Here is a 22,067-nt window from a genome sequence, read left to right as displayed (position 1 = left end):
TCCATAAAGTATGGACGAGACTGCGCTTTTGGCCAGGATTTGGTGTGTATGTTTTCTTTGCATCAGTCTAAACTCTGAATTATTCCTTGCACTTGCTGTGTGATGATTGACAGGTTTCCACCTTACCTGTCTGGTTTTCTGCTAACCTAGTACCTGGCTGCAGATAGTTTAGCCTGAGTGGTAATGGACAGTTGCCCTTGCTACTCATCTCCATTCCCTGCCAATCCGTGTTCTGTGTGGTCTGGATGTCAGAGGGCTGGTCCAGTCACTCTCTGGACTGGTACTCGGATATCTCACAGAAGTCCAGCTGGCATTGGATTACTTGGAATTCTGACTGATTTGGTACTGTATTTTGCAGTCTTTTTTACCTATTCTTGGCTGACTATTTATAATTCTGTTTGTCCGTCATGTCTTGTTCTGTGTTTCACCTTGCCCAGCGTAGGAACCACCTCCCAGTTGTCATTTGCGGCCTAGCACAAGACCAGCAAGTAGGCATGGATAGTATTGGGGGGGGGGGGGGGTCTAGCGCTAGGGTTCACACTGTCTATCTGTCCCTGTTGTTCATCAGGTCCTATGGTCCCTTACAGAGACCAAGACGAAACAAAGAAAAAGCAAAAACTAAAACACAGGGGTTAAAGTGACTGTACCACCAGGCCCAGGCTGAAGCACTGGAGGCGGTCTGACCCACCCTTAGTGGGAGGAAACCCTAGCCCCTCTATGATAGGGTTCCATTGATTCTAATGGAGTCACGTCATGGAGGGGCTGTTGTTTCCTCCCACTAAAGGTGGGTCGGCCCGCCTCCAGTGCTTCTGCCTGGGCCTGGTGGTACAGTCACTTTAAACAGCCAAGCAACTGTCATTCATAAAGACAACTTTAAAATAAAAACACCAAAAACAAGACAAGACTACAACAAGGGTTAGACACACCGAAACAAATGCACAAAACTTATTTTATAATCTGCACAGAAGGTTACATAAAAAGAGACTTACCAATTGGGAACTCCATTCTAAACTATCTAGTAGTGAAGATGAGAACAAGATCCAAAGCAACAGCTGGGAGGCAGCTGCCTAGTAAATACCCCAAACAGGCTAACAAACAGGAGAAGGTGAATAGCAGGGAGATTTATAACATCAAGATTTTCACCACTTTTCTCTAGACCTTATGTTCAGAATACTTTTCTTACATACCGTAGGCACTTCTCCACTCATCCTCATAGTCTTCTGATGGCTGCCATCTCCATAAAGAATACATTGAGTCATATTCCTCACATTTTATGCATTTCTGCCTCAAATCTGTAATATCATTATCCAACTGAGAATTGAAAACCATGTCTGCTCCATGCAGATGTACCCTCTACCATAGGTCTGATATGGTGGTAGCCCATACAGCCATACTGTCGTACTACTTATATCTGGAGGTGCTTGCTCCACACCACTTTTACATTACTTTACTATACCATGTCCTTTTTCTTTAGGTCAGATATTGATGGACTACTCATAAATTGGTCATGTTTATTTCCTGAGATTTTTATTCATATTCTGTAATGTTTGTGTGGCCCTAGTATTATACAGGAGGGCAGAAGTTTTACCTGAAGAGGACGGATTAGCTGTACCTTCATGCAAGAATGTGTTTCCTGTTAGGAGATAGAATAACTGCTGCTCATGGTCCAAATTCACACATTTATTTTGGCCTCAAGCCATTCTATTATAAATCTGGCTAAACAAGGTATACGATAGACTCTTATGTCAGGGAATGCCAGATTACCTGCTTTACTTTCTTTTTTAAGATTTTCAATAGAAACTCTGGGTTCCCATAAAATATTTTAAAATGTTTTATAAAAGTTAAAAAGAAACAGGATGGTTGTTAGGACCATCTACACCATTCTGATCAAGCTGTTAGGTGAAGTTGGGAGCAGTGGTTATGTGCTACGTTTGTTTGCTGCCTGGACTGCTATGAACTGGAAATATATTGTCATTAGCAAAGAATCCAGGTTCTATGATGATTCGAGTATGGAGGCCTCATGGTAAGCACTTACAGTGTACCTGTCATTATAAAAAAACTTTTGAATGTCATAGAGACATGTCAAAAGTACTGAAGGGTCCATAGTCACACCCGTACCGATCAGGATATAGAGCAGGGAGAAGATGCACTGCAGTGCGCCCACTCTGCTCTAAATAAAAAAAAAAAAAAAACAGTCTGACTTATAACGGACTCCTATGGAGCCCGACTCTTATTTTAAACTCAGAGCGGCGAGACGACGCACTGCAGCTGCAGTCTTCTTCCTGCTTTATCTCCCGATCAGTACTGGTGTGAACACTCAGACCCAGGACCGGGACAAGGAGTTCTGGTGCCCTAGGCAAAGAAGGCAAATCCCCCCCCCCCAAAAAAGAAAAAATACATACACACATGCACCCTCACATACATGCATGCACCCTCACTCACTCATACATGCACCCTCACTCACTCATACATGCACCCTCACTCACTCATATATACATGAACCCTCACACACACACACACACACACATGAACACTCACACACACATACATGCAACCTCACTCACACATACATCCATACATGCACCCTCACACACACATACATACAGACTCACATAGTCAGTCAGTGGAGGCAGCTCTGCAGGGGGCATTTCTGTTGATGACGCTGTGCAGGCTTGTGCTGTGTGTCCTCTCCTCCCGCATCCCCTGGACCCAACAGGCAGGGCAACCTCAGGGACAGCAGCAGACAGTGGAGGATACACACCACACAGTGTAAGTGATGTTGTGCATCCTCTACTGTTTGCTTTTCTACCACGAACCCTGCTATCGGGTTCAGACTTGTGGATGCCCCTATGTGGTGGATAGAATAGCGCCCCCTGTAATTCAACACCAGATGGTGCCCTAGGCCATCGCCTACCTGTAACTAATACCCACAGTGCAAGGTGATCTACACTACATCTACACTTTTATACCCCAGCATGCCAACTATTGTTAAAGGTTTTATCCATAGCTTTTAAACTTTGCAATGCAAAGGTTGAAAGTTACAGCCCTGAGAGGGTCTCCCCTTTATTCTATGCCCCTAACAGTTCCAAATGTGGTCAGCCAGTTGGGTTTTTTAAAAGGTGGCAAGTAATAGTCAAGCCCGAACTGTTCTACACATATACATTTCATATTTAGAAGCCTCACAGTAATAACAGAAGTGTCACACACACCATACTAGTCACACATTGGGGCTGCGCTGCAATGTGTTCACATTTGATGCTGACAATTTCAGAAATTTCTAACAAAGTAAATATTGTTCGCAGTTTAAAGTAAGCAAAATTAATTATGTAGTTAATTGTTTTGGAGAAGCTCTGAAAATACATTTACACGTGTAGACAATGCTGTAATCTGTCTGCAGCCTGACACATTACTCTAATTGTTTTGCGCCGCACATCAAATGTTTAGCAGAATCCAAAATCACAAAATCTGTTTGTTTGTATGAAAGTGAAGAGCAAATTATATATTCAAGATGTAACTCTGTATTTATTCCTGAATCACAGAATGGAACTGGTTCCAAATCCACATAATGATAAAGTGGAGACACCTCTAGAGGTGATGAGGATCTATCAGGTCTCCTTGGCTGCCCTCATAGTGGGAGAGATGATGATCTTCTGTATATGACTGAAGCCATGTTTCCATACACCTTAGCCACATTGATTAAAACTCAGTTTTTCCCAATGTTGTTATATCCTTACTTTTCAGTGATCCAGCGTAGTCTTCTCCCTCAGCTGCAGCACAACCCTGGACCTCCAGGAGCTTCACCTGCTTCACCTGGTCTTCCATGCCGAGCTCCTGGCCGGGTGAAGTCAGGGATATCCAATGGTATCCTCGGCAACCAGGTCTTGACGGGAAGGTGTTGATGACTGGCAGGTATCCCTGCCAGTCAGTAAAGCTCTTTTACAGCCATTTAAAGAGTCACTGTCATATTTTTTTTTTTTTTTCAGAAATCAATAGTCCAGGCGATTTTAAGAAACTTTGTAATTGGGTTTATTAGCCAAATCTGCCATTATCTGCATTTAAAAAGCCTTTTCCCAGGTCCCCCCCCCCCTCCTCTTTTCCATCCACTGCAAAAAATCAGGAAATTGTGACTTGTTGCATCAGACGTACCCAGTCTGTTCTAGGGAGAGGGGAGGGGGGAGGAGGAAGGAGGGAGTTAGCCGGCAGCAGAAAGCAGATAACAGAGGATTACAGGCACAGAGCTGGGTGACAGCTGTAATCAGAGCTCAGAGAGGTCAGTGGTGACTGTCAGAGGAGATAAAGGGCGATGTATTTGTAGATTAACTCTTTGTTGTCCTGCTTTTGTCTCTTATTTAGCTCTCTTCATAGGAGAACAATGAAGACGGGGGGGGGGGGGGGGGGAGAGCTTCAAACTGCTTTTTCATGATAAAAATGCATTTTACGGCTAATAACCCCAATTACAAAGTTTCTTAAAATCGCCTGGACTATTGATTTCTGCAAAAAAAATTCACGACAGTGACACTTTAAGTACTTATCAGCTGCTATATTTCCTGCAGGAAGTGGTGTATTCTTTCCGGTCTGGAGAGCAGGAGAGGTTTTCTATGGGGATTTGCTCCTGCTCTGGACAGTCCCTGTCATTGTCATGGACAGAGGTGGCAGCAGAGAGCACTATGTCAGACTGGAAAGAATACACCACTTCCTCCATTACATCAGCTGATAAGTACTGGAAGACTTGAGATTTTTAAATAGAAGTAAATGACAAATCTATATAACTTTAAGACACCAATAGAAGTAAATTACAAATCACCAGTGGCACCAGTGGATTTTAACGTTTTTTTTTTTGCTGAACTACCCCTTTAACCAGATATGTCCCCTGTAGCTAGACCTAATGCCACCTGTAGCCAGATACAATGCCCTCAGTAGCATTATATGCCCAATGTATCCAGGTATGCCCCCTGTATTCAGATACAATGCCCTCTGTAGCAGTGTATGCCCCCTGCAGTCAGATATGCCTTCTGTATCCAGGTATACTCCATGTAGCCAGGTATACTCCATGTAGCAGGGTATACCCCATGCAGCCAGGTATACCCCATGTAGCCAGGTATACCCCATGCAGCCAGGTATACTCCATGTAGCCAGGTATACTCCATGCAGCCAGGTATACTCCATGTAGCCAGGTATGCCCCATGTAGCTCCATAAAAGCAGGAAGAAATGATGGCTGGTAAAGACTCTGAGCAGCTCAGTGGTTACTACTGTAGCCTTGCAGCACTGGGGTCCTGGTGAAATCCCACCAAGGGCAACATCTGCAAAGAGTTTGTATTTTCTCTCCGTGTTTGCGTGGGTTTTCTCCCAAAACATACAGATAGGTGAATTTAGATTGTGAGCCCTATTGGCGACAGGGAGCAATAATTGGTAAAAACCATGTAAAGTGCTGCGCAATCTGTGTGTGCTATACAAATAAAAGCATTAAAACAACAAGACTTAAAGGGAACCTGTCACCCCCCGTGCCGGGGTGACAGGCTCCCGACCCCCCGTTAGAGCCCTTTATACTCACCTAATCCCGCCGGGTCCCGCTTCTGGAGGTGGTCGGGTGACAGAGATCTCAGCCGCTGCAGCCCGGCGCGCGCTGAGAGATGAGTCCAACGCTCATAGAGAATGACGGAGCGCTGGACTCTCCTGTCATTCTCTATGGGTGTTGGACTCATCCCTCAGCACGCGCGCCGGGCTGCAGCGGCTGAGATCTTCATCACCCGACCACCTCCAGAAGCGGGACCCGGCGGGATTAGGTGAGTATAGGAGGCTCTAACGGGGGGTTGGGAGCCTGTCACCCTGGCACGGGGGGGGGGGGGGGGGGGGTGACAGGTTCCCTTTAACAAGACTCTATGGCTTCCAATTACAACTCAGAAATCAAGATATATACAAGGAACTAAAACAAGAAGAGTGCTGGGGAGGGGGAGGATGAAAGAGGTAACATGCTCTCACCTCTCTGCTCCAGCGCTGGTGCCGCTTTTGAGTGGGGAACTGGGAGGTGACGCTCAGCTGGATGAGAGGGCCTAACATGTCACGTCTCAGGTCCCCACTCAGATCCAGAAACAGCCGGGATTGGAGGACCAAACCTGAGGGATACCGGGACCAGCGCTGGAGTGGGGAGGTGAGAGCATGTTACTTCTTTCATCCTCCCCTCCCCAGCACTCTGCCAAAAATCATCCCAGCCCGGAGTTCTCCTTTAGGGTGCGTTCACACGTACAGGATCTGCAGCAGATTTGATGGCGCAGATTTGAAGCTGAAGATTCAATGCAAAGTAACTCTAAGCCATCAAATCTGCTGCGGATCTGCTGCAGATTCAAATCTGCGCCATCAAGTCTGCTGCAGATCCTGTATGTGTGAATGCACCCTTAAAGGGGTTCTGGGGTTCTCTGATTTACATTAAAAAAAATAATTGCATGCCGCCAGGGTGTAAAATAAAATCCACTATACTCACCTTGGCAGGTCCTGAGAAGGCGATTTCTTTCATGTCACATCAAAAGTTCAGATTTTTTGGGGGTCCCGACAGATCGTCACTGACCAGGAGAATAGGAGAAGCGCTCAGTATGGCAATGTATGACAGGGGTATAGGCAGCCTCCTACAGGACTCCCAAAGGCAGCGGTAGGGAAGGTTTGCTCTCCAGCTGTTGCAAAACTACAACTCCCATCATGCCTAGAAAGCTAAAGGCATGATGGGAGTTGTAGTTTTGCAACAGCTGGAGGGCAAAGCTTCCCCACCGCTGTTGTAAGGTCTTGTCCTTCAGCCTAACAGTAGTCTACAAAATCTGTCCATAACCATCAGGCACAGCTCACCTTCCATTTACCTGAGCTCTGATTGGTTGCTATGGGCAATCAGTCAGATTTTGTCTCATTCCTGATACATCTGGGTCGTAGTATATGACGCAATGACAGTGCCCTTGGCAACCAATCAAATCTACGCTTTCATTTTACCACAGCCGATACAAAACGAAAGCATCACGCTGATTGGCTGCTACTGGCAGCCCTCCTTTATTGTTTCCAGGTATCTGTTTAAACGAGACGTCATACACCACGTGGCTATCACCATGGTTACCCAGCTAGTCAGCAAAACAACAACCGCTACGTCACCAGGGCGGGACGGCTACATGACAGCGCACTTACTGCAGGGGACCCGGGATGACGTCATCAGCCCGGAACGAGAACGATGACGGCGCAGTTATCCGGGAGAAGAGTGTGGAACGTTCTGGGCCCGGTGGGAGGAGAGGACCGAGAGTGACTGTGCAGCCCGGGCCCATGAGTCAGCATGAGAGACGGGTATATAAGCAGCGGGGAAGGCCGGGGCTGGGAGCAGCGGGGCGGCAGAGAGGTGAGTGCTGAGCATGGGGGCTGGGCGGGCTGGGACATGTAGTGACACTCACTTCCATCAGACACAGTTTTAGTTACTTTCAGCATTAGGGGGACTGTGCTGTGGAGATTTTTATATCGAGTATTATGAGGCACTGCCATCATCTATAGCAGGGGTAGGGAACCTGGGCCTTTAGGGATTACTATAACCCTGAATGTTATCACTGCCAGGAGGAGGGATGTGGGCTCCAGGACCATCAGGGACTATCATCATATATAGGGATTACTATACCTGGTGTCACTGCTGCCAGGAGGAGGGATGTGGGCTCCAGGACCATCAGGGACAGCCATCATATATAGGGATTACTATACCTGGTGTCACTGCTGCCAGGAGGAGGGATGTGGGGTCCAGGATATCAGGGACTATCATCATATATAGGGATTACTATACCTGGTGTCACTGCTGCCAGGAGGAGGGATGTGGGGTCCAGGATATCAGGGACTATCATCATATATAGGGATTACTATACCTGGTGTCACTGCTGCCAGGAGGAGGGATGTGGGGTCCGGGATATCAGGGACTATCATCATATATAGGGATTACTATACCTGGTGTCACTGCTGCCAGGAGGAGGGATGTGGGGTCCGGGACCATCAGGGACTATCATCATATATAGGGATTACTATACCTGGTGTCACTGCTGCCAGGAGGAGGGATGTGGGGTCCGGGACCATCAGGGACTATCATCATATATAGGGATTACTATACCTGGTGTCACTGCTGCCAGGAGGAGGGATGTGGGGTCCAGGACCATCAGGGACTATCATCATATATAGGGATTACTATACCTGGTGTCACTGCTGCCAGGAGGAGGGATGTGGGGTCCGGGACCATCAGGGACTATCATCATATATAGGAATTACTATACCTGGTGTCACTGCTGCCAGGAGGAGGGATGTGGGCTCCAGGACCATCAGGGACTATCATCATATATAGGGATTACTATACCTGGTGTCACTGCTGCCAGGAGGAGGGATGTGGGGTCCGGGACCATCAGGGACTATCATCATATATAGGGATTACTATACCTGGTGTCACTGCTGCCAGGAGGAGGGATGTGGGGTCCAGGATATCAGGGACTATCATCATATATAGGGATTACTATACCTGGTGTCACTACTGCCAGGAGGAGGGGTGTTGGGTCCAGGACTGGATTACACAGTGTTGTTTAGTTATAGGTGTTATATTGTTGGGGGTGCACTGTTTGCCTTGGTGTTACACTAAAGGGGGCGCCCTCCCAGTGACAGTCCTGGGGTCCCCCTTTCAGTGTTTACCAGGCTGTAGTGGTGATATATCAGTCCTGTCCACATCACCTCTTGCCACATCATCTGCCGGGACCCCCTGTAAAAGAGCCATATTCACACCACTTACGCACTTCTGTTCCTCTGAGCAGAACAGTGATAAACATGGATCCTCCGCTTATCACTGCGCTCTCTTACTTTCTTTTTATGTAACGTCTATGACATAGATACAAGCTAGATGCTTTAACAGCTAGGGGGTCTATTTGCAGGCACGTTTCTGGGTACTTCTCCGCTCCCATCAGGATCTGTCCATGGTCCTTAGAGGTCTGTGCAGGGCTCTATATACCGTCTGTATATGGCTCCTGGTGACTGTCGACAACTTGGCTGGGCTGTGAAGAGTCCATTGCTACTTGTTGTTGAGAAAGGAGACCCCAGTATTTGCTCTCTTAGAGAAGGAATTGGGTTGGGGGGACTGGGGTCCTTGTTTGGACTTTCACCTACCCTGCACATAGGGGATAACCTTGTCAGATGAGAATACCCATTTAAAGGGGTAACATGGGAAAAAAACGAACAAAAAAAAAAAAAAATGTGGGTGGTGGGAATATAATAGGATATATATATATATATATATATACCCACCAGATTTCCAGGAGCAGAGTAGTTTAATCCAGCAGCAGCGTGAATGAGCAGGGGCGTAGCTAGGATACATGGAGCCCCATAGCAAAAAACTGTATGAGGGCCCCCTCCCCTACACACTATACTATATATCTATCTATCTATCTATCTATATATACACTCACCGGCCACTTTATTAGGTACACCTGCCCAACTGCACGTTACCACTTAATTTCTAATCAGCCAATCACATGGCGGCAACTCAGTGCATTTAGGCATGTAGACATGGTCAAGACAATCTCCTGCAGTTCAAACTGAACATCACTATGGGGAAGAAAGGTGATTTGAGGGCCTTTGAACGTGGCATGGTTGTTGGTGCCAGAAGGGCTGGTCTGAGTATTTCAGAAACTGCTGATCTACTGGGATTTTCACGCACAACCATCTCTAGGGTTTACAGAGAATGGTCCGAAAAAGAAAAAACATGCAGTGAGCGGCAGTTCTGTGGGCGGAAATGCCTTGTTGATGCCAGAGGTCAGAGGACAATGGGCAGACTGGTTCGAGCTGATAGAAAGGCAACAGTGACTCAAATAGCCAACCGTTACAACCAAGGTAGGCAGAAGAGCATCTCTGAACGCACAGTACGTCCAACTTTGAGGCAGATGGGCTACAGCAGCAGAAGACCACACCGGGTGCCACTCCTTTCAGCTAAGAACAGGAAACTGAGGCTACAATTTGCACAAGCTCATCGAAATTGGACAGTAGAAGATTGGAAAAACGTTGCCTGGTCTGATGAGTCTCGATTTCTGCTGCGACATTCGGATGGTAGGGTCAGAATTTGGCGTCAACAACATGAAAGCATGGATCCATCCTGCCTTGTATCAACGGTTCAGACTGGTGGTGGTGGTGTCATGGTGTGGGGAATATTTTCTTGGCACTCTTTGGGCCCCTTGGTACCAATTGAGCATCGTTGCAACGCCACAGCCTACCTGAGTATTGTTGCTGACCATGTCCATCCCTTTATGACCACAATGTACCCAACATCTGATGGCTACTTTCAGCAGGATAATGCGCCATGTCATAAAGCTAGAATCCTCTCAGACTGGTTTCTTGAACATGACAATGAGTTCACTGTACTCAAATGGCCTCCACATTCAATAGGTTTCAATCCAATAGAGCATCTTTGGGATGTGGTGGAACGGGAGATTCTCATCATGGATGTGCAGCCGACAAATCTGCGGCAACTGTGTGATGCCATCATGTCAATATGGACCAAAATCTCTGAGGAATGCTTACAGCATATATTCGGTGATGTGACCAAAAAATAAATATCTTGTGGCCAGAGACAAAACTTTGTGTGCATCCACAACAGTGACTGGCAGAGCAGAAAGCCAATGTCTACTTGTTCTTTCCATCCACTGTATTTAACTATAACAGCGTATTAGGAGCCTCATGGTTATATACATAGGTGCAGGAGCAGACTACCCTTTGCTTAACCCCTTATTCACTGCAGTGTGTAAATGACCCAGTGTTCTCTTACATGCTGCAACACAAAAAAAGGGTTAATACAGAAGACAATTAGCTCTCTCCTTCACTACTCCTGCACTGATAACCCCTGACCTCTGCAGGAGTTCAGAGAACAGAGGTCAGAGGTTATCAGAGTAGTGAGGCAGAGAGCTAATTGTTAACCCTTTTTTGTGTTGCAGCATGTAAAAGAACGCTGGGTCACTTACACACTGCAGTACATAAGGGGTTAAGCAAAAGGACATAGGCGGCTCTTATCTTCCCTGTGCAGGGCCCCCTCCCTCCAAGGGGCCTATAGCAACCGCCTTCCCTGCCTCTATGGAAGCTATGCCACTGTGAATGAGCAATATTTTGTGATCACACAATTCATGTTTTTTTCCTTCTTTGTTATTTTTCCAGGATTTTCACCCTTTAAACAACTGTCCGGATCTATACAATGGAGTTTCCAGATTTAGGAAAGCATTGCTCCGAAGTCACGTGCAAACAGCTAGGTATGGTGAACATGAGGGGATAAACTATAAAAACCAGCGTGTGGCCCCTGTTTGTGTGTGAACTGATCTCAAGCCATGCATATTGTGCCTGCGGTCCTTTATATACCAAGCATCATTATAATTCATGGCGCGGTCAGCTGTTATTCCCTGGATATAGAGATGGGTCTGGGGGTTCTGTTCTTGATATAAGATGAAAATGTAACCCTTTGTTCTACACACTTGTTTGTTTGCAGATTTCCTGCCAATTAAGTGTGATGCCTGTGAGGATGTTTTCTGCAAGGACCACATAACCTACTACCAACATAACTGTCCTTCTGCCTACAAGAAGGTAAGATAGGATGTGATACACGGATTGGCTACACCACGGGAGCCGACACAGTACAGGATGGATGGACGTTATAACACCAGACATCAATCTTTGGCTCTACGGGTGTTGTAAAACCACAGCCCCTAGCTAGGACATAGTGATTTCTCAGTAGCTTAAGGGTTTTCTGTTTGCAGACAGTTCCTTAAAGGGATACTCTGTCAAAAATCTTTTTCTTTCTTTCAACTGGTTTCAGAAAGTCATATATATTTGTACCTTACTTTTATTTAACCCCTTAAGGACGGAGCCACTTTTGGTTTTTGCGTTTTAGTTTTTTCCTCCTTGTGTTTAAAAGGCCATAGCACTTGCATTTTTCCACCTAGAAACCCACATGAACCCTTATTTTTTGCGTCACTAATTGTACTTTGCAATGACAGGCTGAATGACAGGCATAAAGGACACTGCGAAACCAGAAAAAAATTCAATGTGTGGTAAAATTGAACAAAAAAACACATTTCTTTTATTTTGGGGGTATTTGTTTGTACGCCATTCGCCCTGGGGTAAAACTGACTTGTTATATATGTTCCTCAAGTTAACTTTTCTTGTATCTGATGGCTTGTAAAAAATTCAAACCAATGTTAACAAATATACGTTCCTTAAAATCGCTCCATTCCCAGGCTTATAACGCTTTTATCCTTTGGTCTATGGGGCTGTGTGAGGTGTCATTTTTTGCGCCATGATGTGTTCTTTCTATCGGTACCTTGATTGCGCATATACGACTTTTTGATCACTTTTTATGACATTTTTTTCTAGATTTGATGCAACCAAAAATGCGCAATTTCTCACTTTGGGATTTTTTGGCGCTGACGCCGTTTACCGTGCGAGATCAGGAATGTGATTAATAGTTTGGGCGATTACACACGTGGCGATAGCAAACATGTTTATTTATTTACTTTTATTAAAAACCTGGGAAAAGGGGGGTGATTCAGACTTTTATTAGGGGAGGGGGCTTTTTACTAATAATAGCACTTTTTTTTTTTCTTTTTTTTTTTACACTTATACTAGAAGCTCCCCTGGGGTTAGGGTTATTCCTGCTGCAGACGAAAGCATCCAAGTGCCGAGCCGGGATCAGCGCCATAATCGGATGCAGCGTCCGGTAATCGGATGCAGCTGTCATCTTTGACAGCTGCATCTGATTACTGTATTAGCGAGACCGCGGCGGTTGAGAACGGGGTCGCCACGTGGCCCCGCTCTTAACTCCTGCGGGCGCATGACGTACGGGTACGTCATGCGTCCTTAAGAGGTTAAAATTTAGATTTTTTAAATAGAAGTAATTTACAAATCTATCTAACTTTCTGAAACCAGTTGATTTGAAGGAAGGAGATTTTCGCCGGAGTACCCTTTTAAAACCCATAGTTATGGTTCATGCCCCCTGTGAATATATCCTTAAAAGGGTTATCCAGCGCTACAAAAACATGGCCACTTTTCCCCCTACTGTTGTCTCCAGTTCAGGTGCGGTTTGCAATTAAGCTCCATTTACTTCAATGGAACTAAGTTTCAAAACCCCACCCAAACTGGAGACAACAGTAGAGGGAAAGTGGTCATGTTTTTGTAGCGCTGGATAACCCCTTTAAAGGGGGGTTCTCTAGCTCTTCACCAGGCTACACTCCATACCACCTTTTCATTGCGAGTGTTCCAGAACAGCTACTATTAAGAGTACAGAGCCAGAGCACCGTGGCCCCTTTAGGTAATGGAGTTATACCCCCACCATTCTTATCATAAGTATGTGCCATGAACATTGTACAGCTGGAGAACCTCTCTACAGCAAATCTTAACCCCTTCATGACCAAAGGTCATTGATGCATGGATGTCTAGGTCACACTGAAGCAATACTCCTCGCCTTCTAAGAGCCATAACTCTTTATTTTTCCACCTGCAGGGCTTTGTCGGGCTCATTTTTTGCTCCATGATCTATAGATTTTATTGTTATCATATAGGTGTTTATGGGAATTTTTGATGTTTTTTTTTTTTTTTTTCCGGATATATAATATGGGGAAAACGCTGTGCTGACTTTTATCATGTTCATTTATTTTACATATTTTTGTTTTATAAGGGGGGGGGATAATTTTTACTTTTATTGGAGGAGGGGCTTTAATTTTTTTTTTTTACATTCTTTAAATTCTCCTAGAGGACTTTTATAACCAATCATCAGAGCTTTGATCAGCGACATTGGTGGTCTGCTCTGGGAGAAGACCGCGAGTTGGACAGCACAGGGAATACTGATCCTTCAGTGATATGTACCCCTCCTGTCACTGGCACCACTAACGGGTCTCTCTGCCTGTCAATCAACCCCACACTCCATGCTGACAGACAGAGGGCCGTGCCTAGTGCCGCCACTTCCACGACTAGTTAACACCCCTACTGCTGCAGCCGCAGCTGCAGACAGAACATGCCTTAAGCTGCACAGTAGTTCTGTAAGGTGCTGGAGGGAACCATATCAGCACAAAAGTGCCGATTAATTCCCTTTAAGTACTACTTCATGTTTTATTGATATGGCCACAAGATGGCAGTATAAGCATTGAAATACAAGAGATCTTCATAGCAGCTGATGTACAATCAAAATAAGTATTTAGGACAAACCATTGCTTCCACAGATAAACGTGTTCATACACAGTGCTCCTATAACTGGTTATCACCACACTCTCTTATCTAAGATATTAGCTATTATTTTTAGTTTTGTGGACTATTTTATACAATTTCATGACCAGTTTAATTTTTGCAAGGGAAAAGTCTGTTCTCTGCTGTATTTGCAGCCGCCAGAGGTGGCCAGGAAGTCGAAAATATATACATCTTTATGTAACTCTCATAGAGGTTTATAGCAGTTAAGGAAGCAGCCTGCTATGCTGTTTGTGCAACTTCAGTTATTGTCAATGGGAGATATGAGAACTATGAAAAAAAACCCTGTTTTTGGATTCCCCATCATGTCCAGCGGCCGCAGCCGGGCTGCAGGGGGTGGAGTGCATGAAGGTAAAGATGAGAAAAATCTGTTCTTACAGGGTCAATTGACAGTTTTCATGCAAACCATTCTGGCTTCTATTTGTTCTTTGTTAAAGGTTGCTGACAATGACCATTGATTTTTTTTTTTTTTTTTTTTGCTAGAAATCTGTTCACATGTCCATTGTAGTTACATTCCTTCTTGTTCTTTTAGGATGTGCAAGTCCCTGTTTGTCCACTGTGTGGCACTGCAGTGCCAGTAAGGAGAGGAGAACTGGCAGACATTGCTGTCGGGAAGCACATTGACAGAAACTGCAGCTATGATTCTTCTAAACGGAAGCAGAAGGTAACATTATTTCTCCACTGTTGACCATATGTTTCACCAATTTGTAGTTTTACTACATGGCATTCATATTGATCTGCAGTGTATTCACATAAAGGCAGTATTCCCCCAAACTGTGGCCCTCCACCTAGGAATTGTAGTTTTGTTATAGCTGGGGAGCCACTAGTTTGGGAATGCTGTCTTTATGTGAATGGTAAAATATGTTCTGTGTTAGGGTAAATTCACACGGGCGGATCCGCAGCGGATTTAATGCTGCAAATTCGCAGCTAAATCCGCTGAGGATTCCTCCCCTGTGACTTCCAATGTGATTACATACTCGCAGCGGGATTGTCATCCCACTTCCAGTATGTAAGTCCCGGCCCCATTAACCACCGCCACCCGGGATGATACATTACCTGCATGACGATCCGGCCGTATCTGAGGCTCCTGATCCCCGTAGGTCCCGCACAGCCAATCAGTGACTGTGGCGGGGCTGATTGGCTATGCGGTAGCCTCAGATGCAGCTGGATCATGGTGCAGGTAATGTATCATCCCGGGTGGCGGGGGTTAATGGGGCCGGAATTTACAATCCCACTGCGAGTATTTAATCCCATGTTACAGTCATTTGTAATAACTAAGGTCAAAAGGTATTGATTGTAGAAGGTCTTAGGCCCCGTTCCCACTGAGCAAAGGTAGCGGAATTCCGCTACCTTTGCTCAGTGGGAACGGGGCCTTACTGCTGAGACCCGGCGCAATCACGAGATACAGCTGGTGAGAGAGCATAGCCGTGTGCTTCAATCATAGACTGGCTGAAACCCATCTCTTTTGAGTTGTGCGCTGCTCTCTGTCCAGCTTTCTCTCAGGAACACAGCGGGTCTGCTCTCCCATGATGACATATCAAAAGTTTATAAAAATGACAGTAACACTTTAAATGGCCAGGGTCATTAAAATAAACTTTTAAATCGTCATAGAGACATATGAAAAGTTTTAATCAGTTGGGGCCTGAGTGTTCATATGACGACCATTCTTGATCTGGGTTACATGACTGAGACAGCCGCATCCTTCTCGCTCACATGGACTGACTATTCACGGTGTGTACACTTTTGACATCTCTGACATGTTGAAACTTTTTTTTTTTCTCTCTCTAATGACAGTCTTTGATACACTGTTATACTTACACTGTCTGGTGCAGGTAAGGGGGTGGAGCACACAGAGATGCATCTCTCTGTCATGTACTGTCCGGTCTGGTTCTAAACTAGGCTTCATACAATATTGTTTCTATATTTTGGTCATAAAACCCTTCTTCAGGAGGAGAAGCAGAGTGTCAGCTGTAACCTTTTTCCTACCTTTAAAAGGATACAGCTGGATTGATGCCTATAGGTAGGTCATTGCTTTATAGTTATGTTCACATGCTGCGGTAATGTCAGCTTCTTGCAGCGATTTCCAAAACGGCGGCAAAAAAAAGACTTCACCACAACCTATGCATATAAAGGATCATTGTAGTTAACAATTGTGCTTTCTAAATAAATATTATTTTGTAATAAATATATATATTTTTTAATTACTTTTTATTAAACTTATCACAAATAACAAAACACTTTAAAATTTACATCAGGGTTTTCCTCATACTTATTCTCATTTACCACAAAATCTTAACACCCAAGGTAGAAGATAAGGCTTTAGCTCTGTTTGGATTCTCAACCAAAAAGCACACCCCCTTCCGTCCCCCAACTTTCCACATTGACCCTTTACTAGAGGGCAGACCTGGACCTGCTTGGCTCCCCCTTCTCAGGAGGATACCCTTGGGAACATTACCCCACCAGGCCTTTTGACCACTATAGGAGACACTCAGGTCACCCCTAGGGACGCAATAACCATATGTCACTCATCCCAATATGGCAGCCCCTGGTCACCCAATTCTCTCATTACCATATATGAGTAATATATATATATATATATATTTTATTATTTTGTAATAAATACTATTATTCACTTTTTACAATTTTTTTTTTTTTTTTTGTTGTGAAGATTTTTACAAATCGATGCTGTAAACCAGGATGTAAGAAGAAAGAACTGATGAAGATCGAATGCGACCAATGTCATAGTAACTTCTGCCTTTCTCATAGGCATCCATTGGATCATGACTGCACTTCCAAAGGGCAGGCATTGTCTAAAGCTGGGTAAGTACATACACACACAGTGCCCAGAGTGGGTCTGAGTGTCGCACATCTTCTCACTATGACTCTACTTTCAGCATGTGTTTCCTCTTTTACAGATATGCTGCTTTGATAAGATCTCAGATTTCAGAACAAAACAGATCAGCCTTTAATTCCCCTGTGAAGCCGCAGGAGGTGAAGCAGCCCGGATGCTGCAGAGCTCTAGGTGAAAGGTAGTGAAGTGCAGCTATTGTACCTTAATGTTATATACACACTTGTTTCTGGCCCCACTGTACATCAGCCTAATGCTAGAATGGGCCATCACTCTCTGATATATGGGGGTTCGACTGTGAACGACTCTAAAAATGAGTCCAAGAGAATGGGGGGCTGTGCTGCTACTCCCTGCTCATCGCCGATCCCACCCACTTGCTGGGCAGGGAGTAGCAGCACAGCCCTATCTTTTGAACTCATTTTCAGGTTCAGTATGGGTCGTTCACGGTCGCGTAAAAATGTAAAAAGAAGCTGCTGTATGCGAGAAAAGGGGAAATGTTTTGTGTGGGAAAACATTTAGTGATAATAAAGGTGACTCACCACATTGTACTAATTCAGCTTATGTGTGGCAAACTATTTACCGCCAGTGTGGTAGACAGAACTCACAAAAGTGCTGAAAGTGAAAGAAGTTTTCTAGTGAATATTTGGTTCATATTAGGCATAGTCCACTGAACCAACAAAACGTTTTGATCTCTGGATGTCCAACCTCTGGGACCTTCGATCTCAAGAGGGGTTGAGCATGTGTGCTGGGGCTCCCTTTAATTGTATACAAGTTAGAGGTAGCCAAAAACAGCTAAATCTCCCAGGCCCATAGAGTTCAAAGGAGTGATGGCATTCAGTCACAGACCCCTGTTCTCCTGATCAGTTGGGGTCTCGGAGTTTGGACACCCAGTGATCGGACGCATTGCTATCCTGTATAGATGTGATGAGTATTGTTTATGGGGAAATCCCATTAAGGGTAACTTTTAATTACATAATTTTTATGAGGGCTAAGGCTGGGTTCACACTGCATTTTTGCAATCCGTTTAATGTATACGTTTTATTGAAAAACACGGATGCAATTGTGTGTCATCCGTTTTTCCGTAGTCTTCCATTATAAAAAAAAAAGTATCGAAACGGATGCATTCTTTTTTTAACGGACACAAAAGTAGCGTTGACTATGTTTTCTGTCCGTTAAAAGTAACCAATTAAAGACCGATACATTAAACAGATTGAAAAAAATGCAGTGTGAACCCAGTCTTAGTAATAGATTGTGTATATTGTCACAATAAAGGGCTTGTACAGGGGTAAAGCAATCTCCATGGATATAATACACAAGGTATACTTACCTTCCACAGTCCCCTGTAGGTGCTTTCCACCAGTCCACGGCTTTTCCTGGTTCCTGTGACTTTATGACCATACAGGAACTGCCCCACATGGTCAATCAGTGGTTGTGCGTCTGTCACTGATTGGCTATTGGGGGCAATAGCCGTCCCTGTATGGTCATGGCGAGAAGGCTGGGAGCCGGTGGTACTGTAGTGGGGCAGGTTGAGTGAGTATAACATATTTATTATTACAACACTCCCAGCACTGATATATATTTATATATTACTTTTCCTGGGCAACCAATTTAACTTTCACATTGGCATGTGTATGTGTGTGTATGTATGTATGTATGTATATATATATATATATATATATATATATATATATATATATATATATATATATATATATATATATATATATATGTGTGTATGTAAATTTATTTATTATTTATGTATATATATATTTTTTTCAAATTGAACGCTTTCAGTTTTAGCTAAATTTTCTTTTATTAGTGTATACTGATGATATGCAGGGGAATTATCTTATAAACCTGACCATGAACCACTACAGTAGTCAGGAGAATTGCTGGGAATTCTAGGCAATTATTTTTTTTTTTAATGTTTGAAAAACACAATGTAATTTCTGAAATTATTACTGTCTTTATATGACCCGGATCTAACAGGTGCTTTCTTTTTTCCAGCAAAGCTCCAGTGGCTGCAGAAGGGCCAGTTATATCAGATTCTGGCCTGCACAATGGATTGGTAGGCATTTCCATATACTTTGTATCATTTCTGCAGAAACTTATATTATAGATGAGTATAATATTTGTGAGGAGGGATGTGTTGAAAAGGTTTCTAGTAACAAATCACAATTCTGTTTGTCTTATCAATAAAATTAGGTTTTATTCCTACCAATAAACCAATGTATAAAATAGATAGAAATTAGTAGGCATTGGGGGGGGGGGGGAGATATTGTTCTGTTACGTTCACATGCAATACTAGAATAACATCTTATCAGCCTGTAGGCAGATTATCCATCATCATCTTATGATCATGTAGGCCGCATCTCGAGTCATGTATGTGCACTAACGCCCGCCTCCAGGGATTACGCCAGCAGAAAATTCATAAAACTGTGCAATAGGGCAGAACAGTTGTCACGTATGGGATCTGAAACCCTGTAGACATCATACTTGGGGTGATACTAAAGGGGAAACGAACCTGCTGGTATTCCCCTGCTGCTGTGTACCTGATGTTTGCGGCGCTGGTCTTTTTTTTTTTTTTTTTTTTTTTTTTTTTTTGAGCAATTTGATTAAGATCAACTATTCTAATCAGCTCTTTATGAGCGCTGGGAGCATCCCTTCGCCCCACCGAGCACCCCACTTGGCCCGTCCGTCACCTAATCAGAACCCCCTTGGCCCGCCATCGTGAATATGCATAGCGGGCGTCACCGAAAGAAGCAGCGGGCAGGTTGCTCTGTGGGGCAGAGGAGCTCCCCCAGTGCTCCTAAGTGAAGATGATCAAACAGCGGAATATCTTAGGTTCTATAAAACTCAAACCTTCCGCATTTGATTCCCGATGACTTCCCGGTCTGTGGAGAAGGAGGAGACAGCCAGGGTACCACATAGGTAATAGGCTGTATCCTGGAATTCCAGGCGGTACCCAAGCTGTCTCCTCTTTCCCCACTGACCGGGAAGGCATCGGGAATCAAATGCGGAAGGTTCGAGTTCTATAGAACCTAATATTTTCCGCTATTCGATCATCTCTACTCCTAAGGAGCTGATTAGCTTATCTTCACCAAATTGCTCAAAATGGCGAGACTGACAAAAGAAGACCAATGCCGCAAAAATTACATACACAGCAGGGCGATACCAGCAGGTTTGTTTGCACAAATCTGCTTATAGTTTCTCTTTTAATTACTGGATAAAAGGTCTCCTCTAAGATCATGATAGTTAGTTGTGTAAGAAAGCATTGCTAATTGTAGGCACCTAATATGTAAACCATACTATCTCTTCCAGAGTGAAGAAGAAGCTCTGCAGAGGGCGCTGGAGCTGTCACTGCTGGAAGCCGGAATAAACAACCTGCTTTCTCTAAGGTACGTATCACTATAAGAGCAATAATGAGATCTATCATTTTATTCTCTTGATGGGGTTATACGACAGTTACACAACATTTCATCCTACTTAATCAGGATATAGCAAAGATATAAATAGGATTGCTTCTTCAGTGTGTAGGGGGTGCTACGAAGCCAGTGTATAGACATAGACCACATGTATCAAACTTGCCAAAGAGCAATGCAAGTTTAAGACTTCTGGCTATCCCTATTGAAATGCAAGTCTATGGGACTTCCAGCAGTTCATAATAACTCTCAAGAGAAAGGAATTATCAGGATTTAGTGCTGGTATCCTGTTGCCTAGCTCCTCTCCACCTGTTTCCAGCCAAAAATAGTAGTAAATTTTCTTGATGCTCAATAAGGCTCGGTCCACACTGCCTCAGAGGCTCTGGTCTGCCTCATTGGTTAGGATGATAGGTGACGTTCTCTCTTTCTTCACGATCATACATTCCTTACAAATGACGCTTGTTGCTTTCAGGAACTATTCAGCTATAACTGTCTCCAAAGCTCCCATAATGCATTGCACCATGCAGACCAATAATGCAGTCACTCCACTCTTTATGCAATTAGTGACTGTAGAGTTTTGTAAATTGTTGAGAAACTGTTTTTTATTTTTCTCTTGTAATAAATATAGCTCTATGTCATCTTGTAATTTATTTATTTATTTATTTTTTTTGCAGAACACCAACAATGAACACAATCAAGACCAGCAGCCAGTGAACGATGATCAATACAGATGATCCGTACAGCTTCATCCAGTGACATTTCTAATATAACCATGTAAATAACTTTTTATTTCCATGGAGACTTTATAATGTATCTGTAATATAGGATGTGACCTCACATTCAACAGTCATTCTTCCTATCTGTGCTTCTGCTTCCATGGAGTTGTGATGATGGTAAATAAGAGACCATTATCCCTGGCCGTCCCCTTCATGATACAACCAATTCTCTGTGCGTTTACTATTACGTATTTTGCTGTATACCTTAAATACAGCTAAGATACTTGTAAAAGGTTTAACTAATGTCTAGAGCCATTGGTTGGGTGGACTACATACAGTATATAACAGCAGTATATTACCCTAGGCCTCTAACTTGGAATGACTGCACTGGACTCTGGACTATTTCTTTGCTGTTATTTATTATGATGTTGTATGTACGAATTTCTTTCTATCAGGTCTGGGCTGTAAATATGGCTGCCATTAACCAATAAATACTTTTAATTTTGTAATGATTTGTTCTTTTCTCATATGTATACTCATGGTCGTTGTGCTGTTCAGTCTTCAGGCATAGCATATACTTTAGTGTCCTGACATGTTTAGTGGTCCTAAAGAGGAGCTGTAGCCAACCCTACAAAATGAGATGCTACTAGACACCTTTATTACAGTTTCTTGCTGGACCCATCCACTCCTGAGATATGTGAGTGTGTAGGTCCTCTAACAGATCAGCTGACAGCCAGATGGGCCGATAGTAGGTATTTTTTATATAGGCAAGTATTCTTAAAACCAGTAACCTGCTTCTTCATGTGAGCAACATTGATATCCAATATC

The 22,067-nt window shown here is 43.9% G+C and overlaps 1 protein-coding gene across 3 annotated transcripts; it reads left to right on the top strand.

The window, feature by feature from the left end:
• Positions 1 to 7,090: 7,090 nt before the first annotated feature.
• Positions 7,091 to 21,748, top strand: ZFAND2A (zinc finger AN1-type containing 2A). 3 transcript variants are annotated; one of them, XM_069982035.1, is made up of 9 exons: positions 7,093 to 7,315; positions 11,183 to 11,274; positions 11,508 to 11,602; positions 14,786 to 14,917; positions 16,922 to 17,073; positions 17,169 to 17,282; positions 19,109 to 19,169; positions 20,423 to 20,499; positions 21,198 to 21,748. In XM_069982035.1, the coding sequence occupies exons 2-9, from the start codon at positions 11,220 to 11,222 to the stop codon at positions 21,235 to 21,237; spliced, it is 726 nt and encodes a 241-aa protein (XP_069838136.1). In that variant the 5' UTR covers positions 7,093 to 7,315; positions 11,183 to 11,219; the 3' UTR covers positions 21,238 to 21,748. The 3 variants fall into 3 exon arrangements, with proteins under 3 accessions (XP_069838137.1, XP_069838136.1, XP_069838135.1); XM_069982034.1 differs by having other exon boundaries at positions 7,093 to 7,367; XM_069982036.1 differs by lacking the exon at positions 21,198 to 21,748 and having other exon boundaries at positions 7,091 to 7,367; positions 17,169 to 17,275.
• The last annotated feature ends 319 nt before the right edge of the window (positions 21,749 to 22,067 follow it).

Source organism: Dendropsophus ebraccatus, chromosome 9 (genome assembly GCF_027789765.1).
Source record: "Dendropsophus ebraccatus isolate aDenEbr1 chromosome 9, aDenEbr1.pat, whole genome shotgun sequence".
Taxonomy (NCBI): Eukaryota; Metazoa; Chordata; class Amphibia; order Anura; family Hylidae; genus Dendropsophus; species Dendropsophus ebraccatus.
This window is presented reverse-complemented; position numbering and strand designations above follow the sequence as displayed.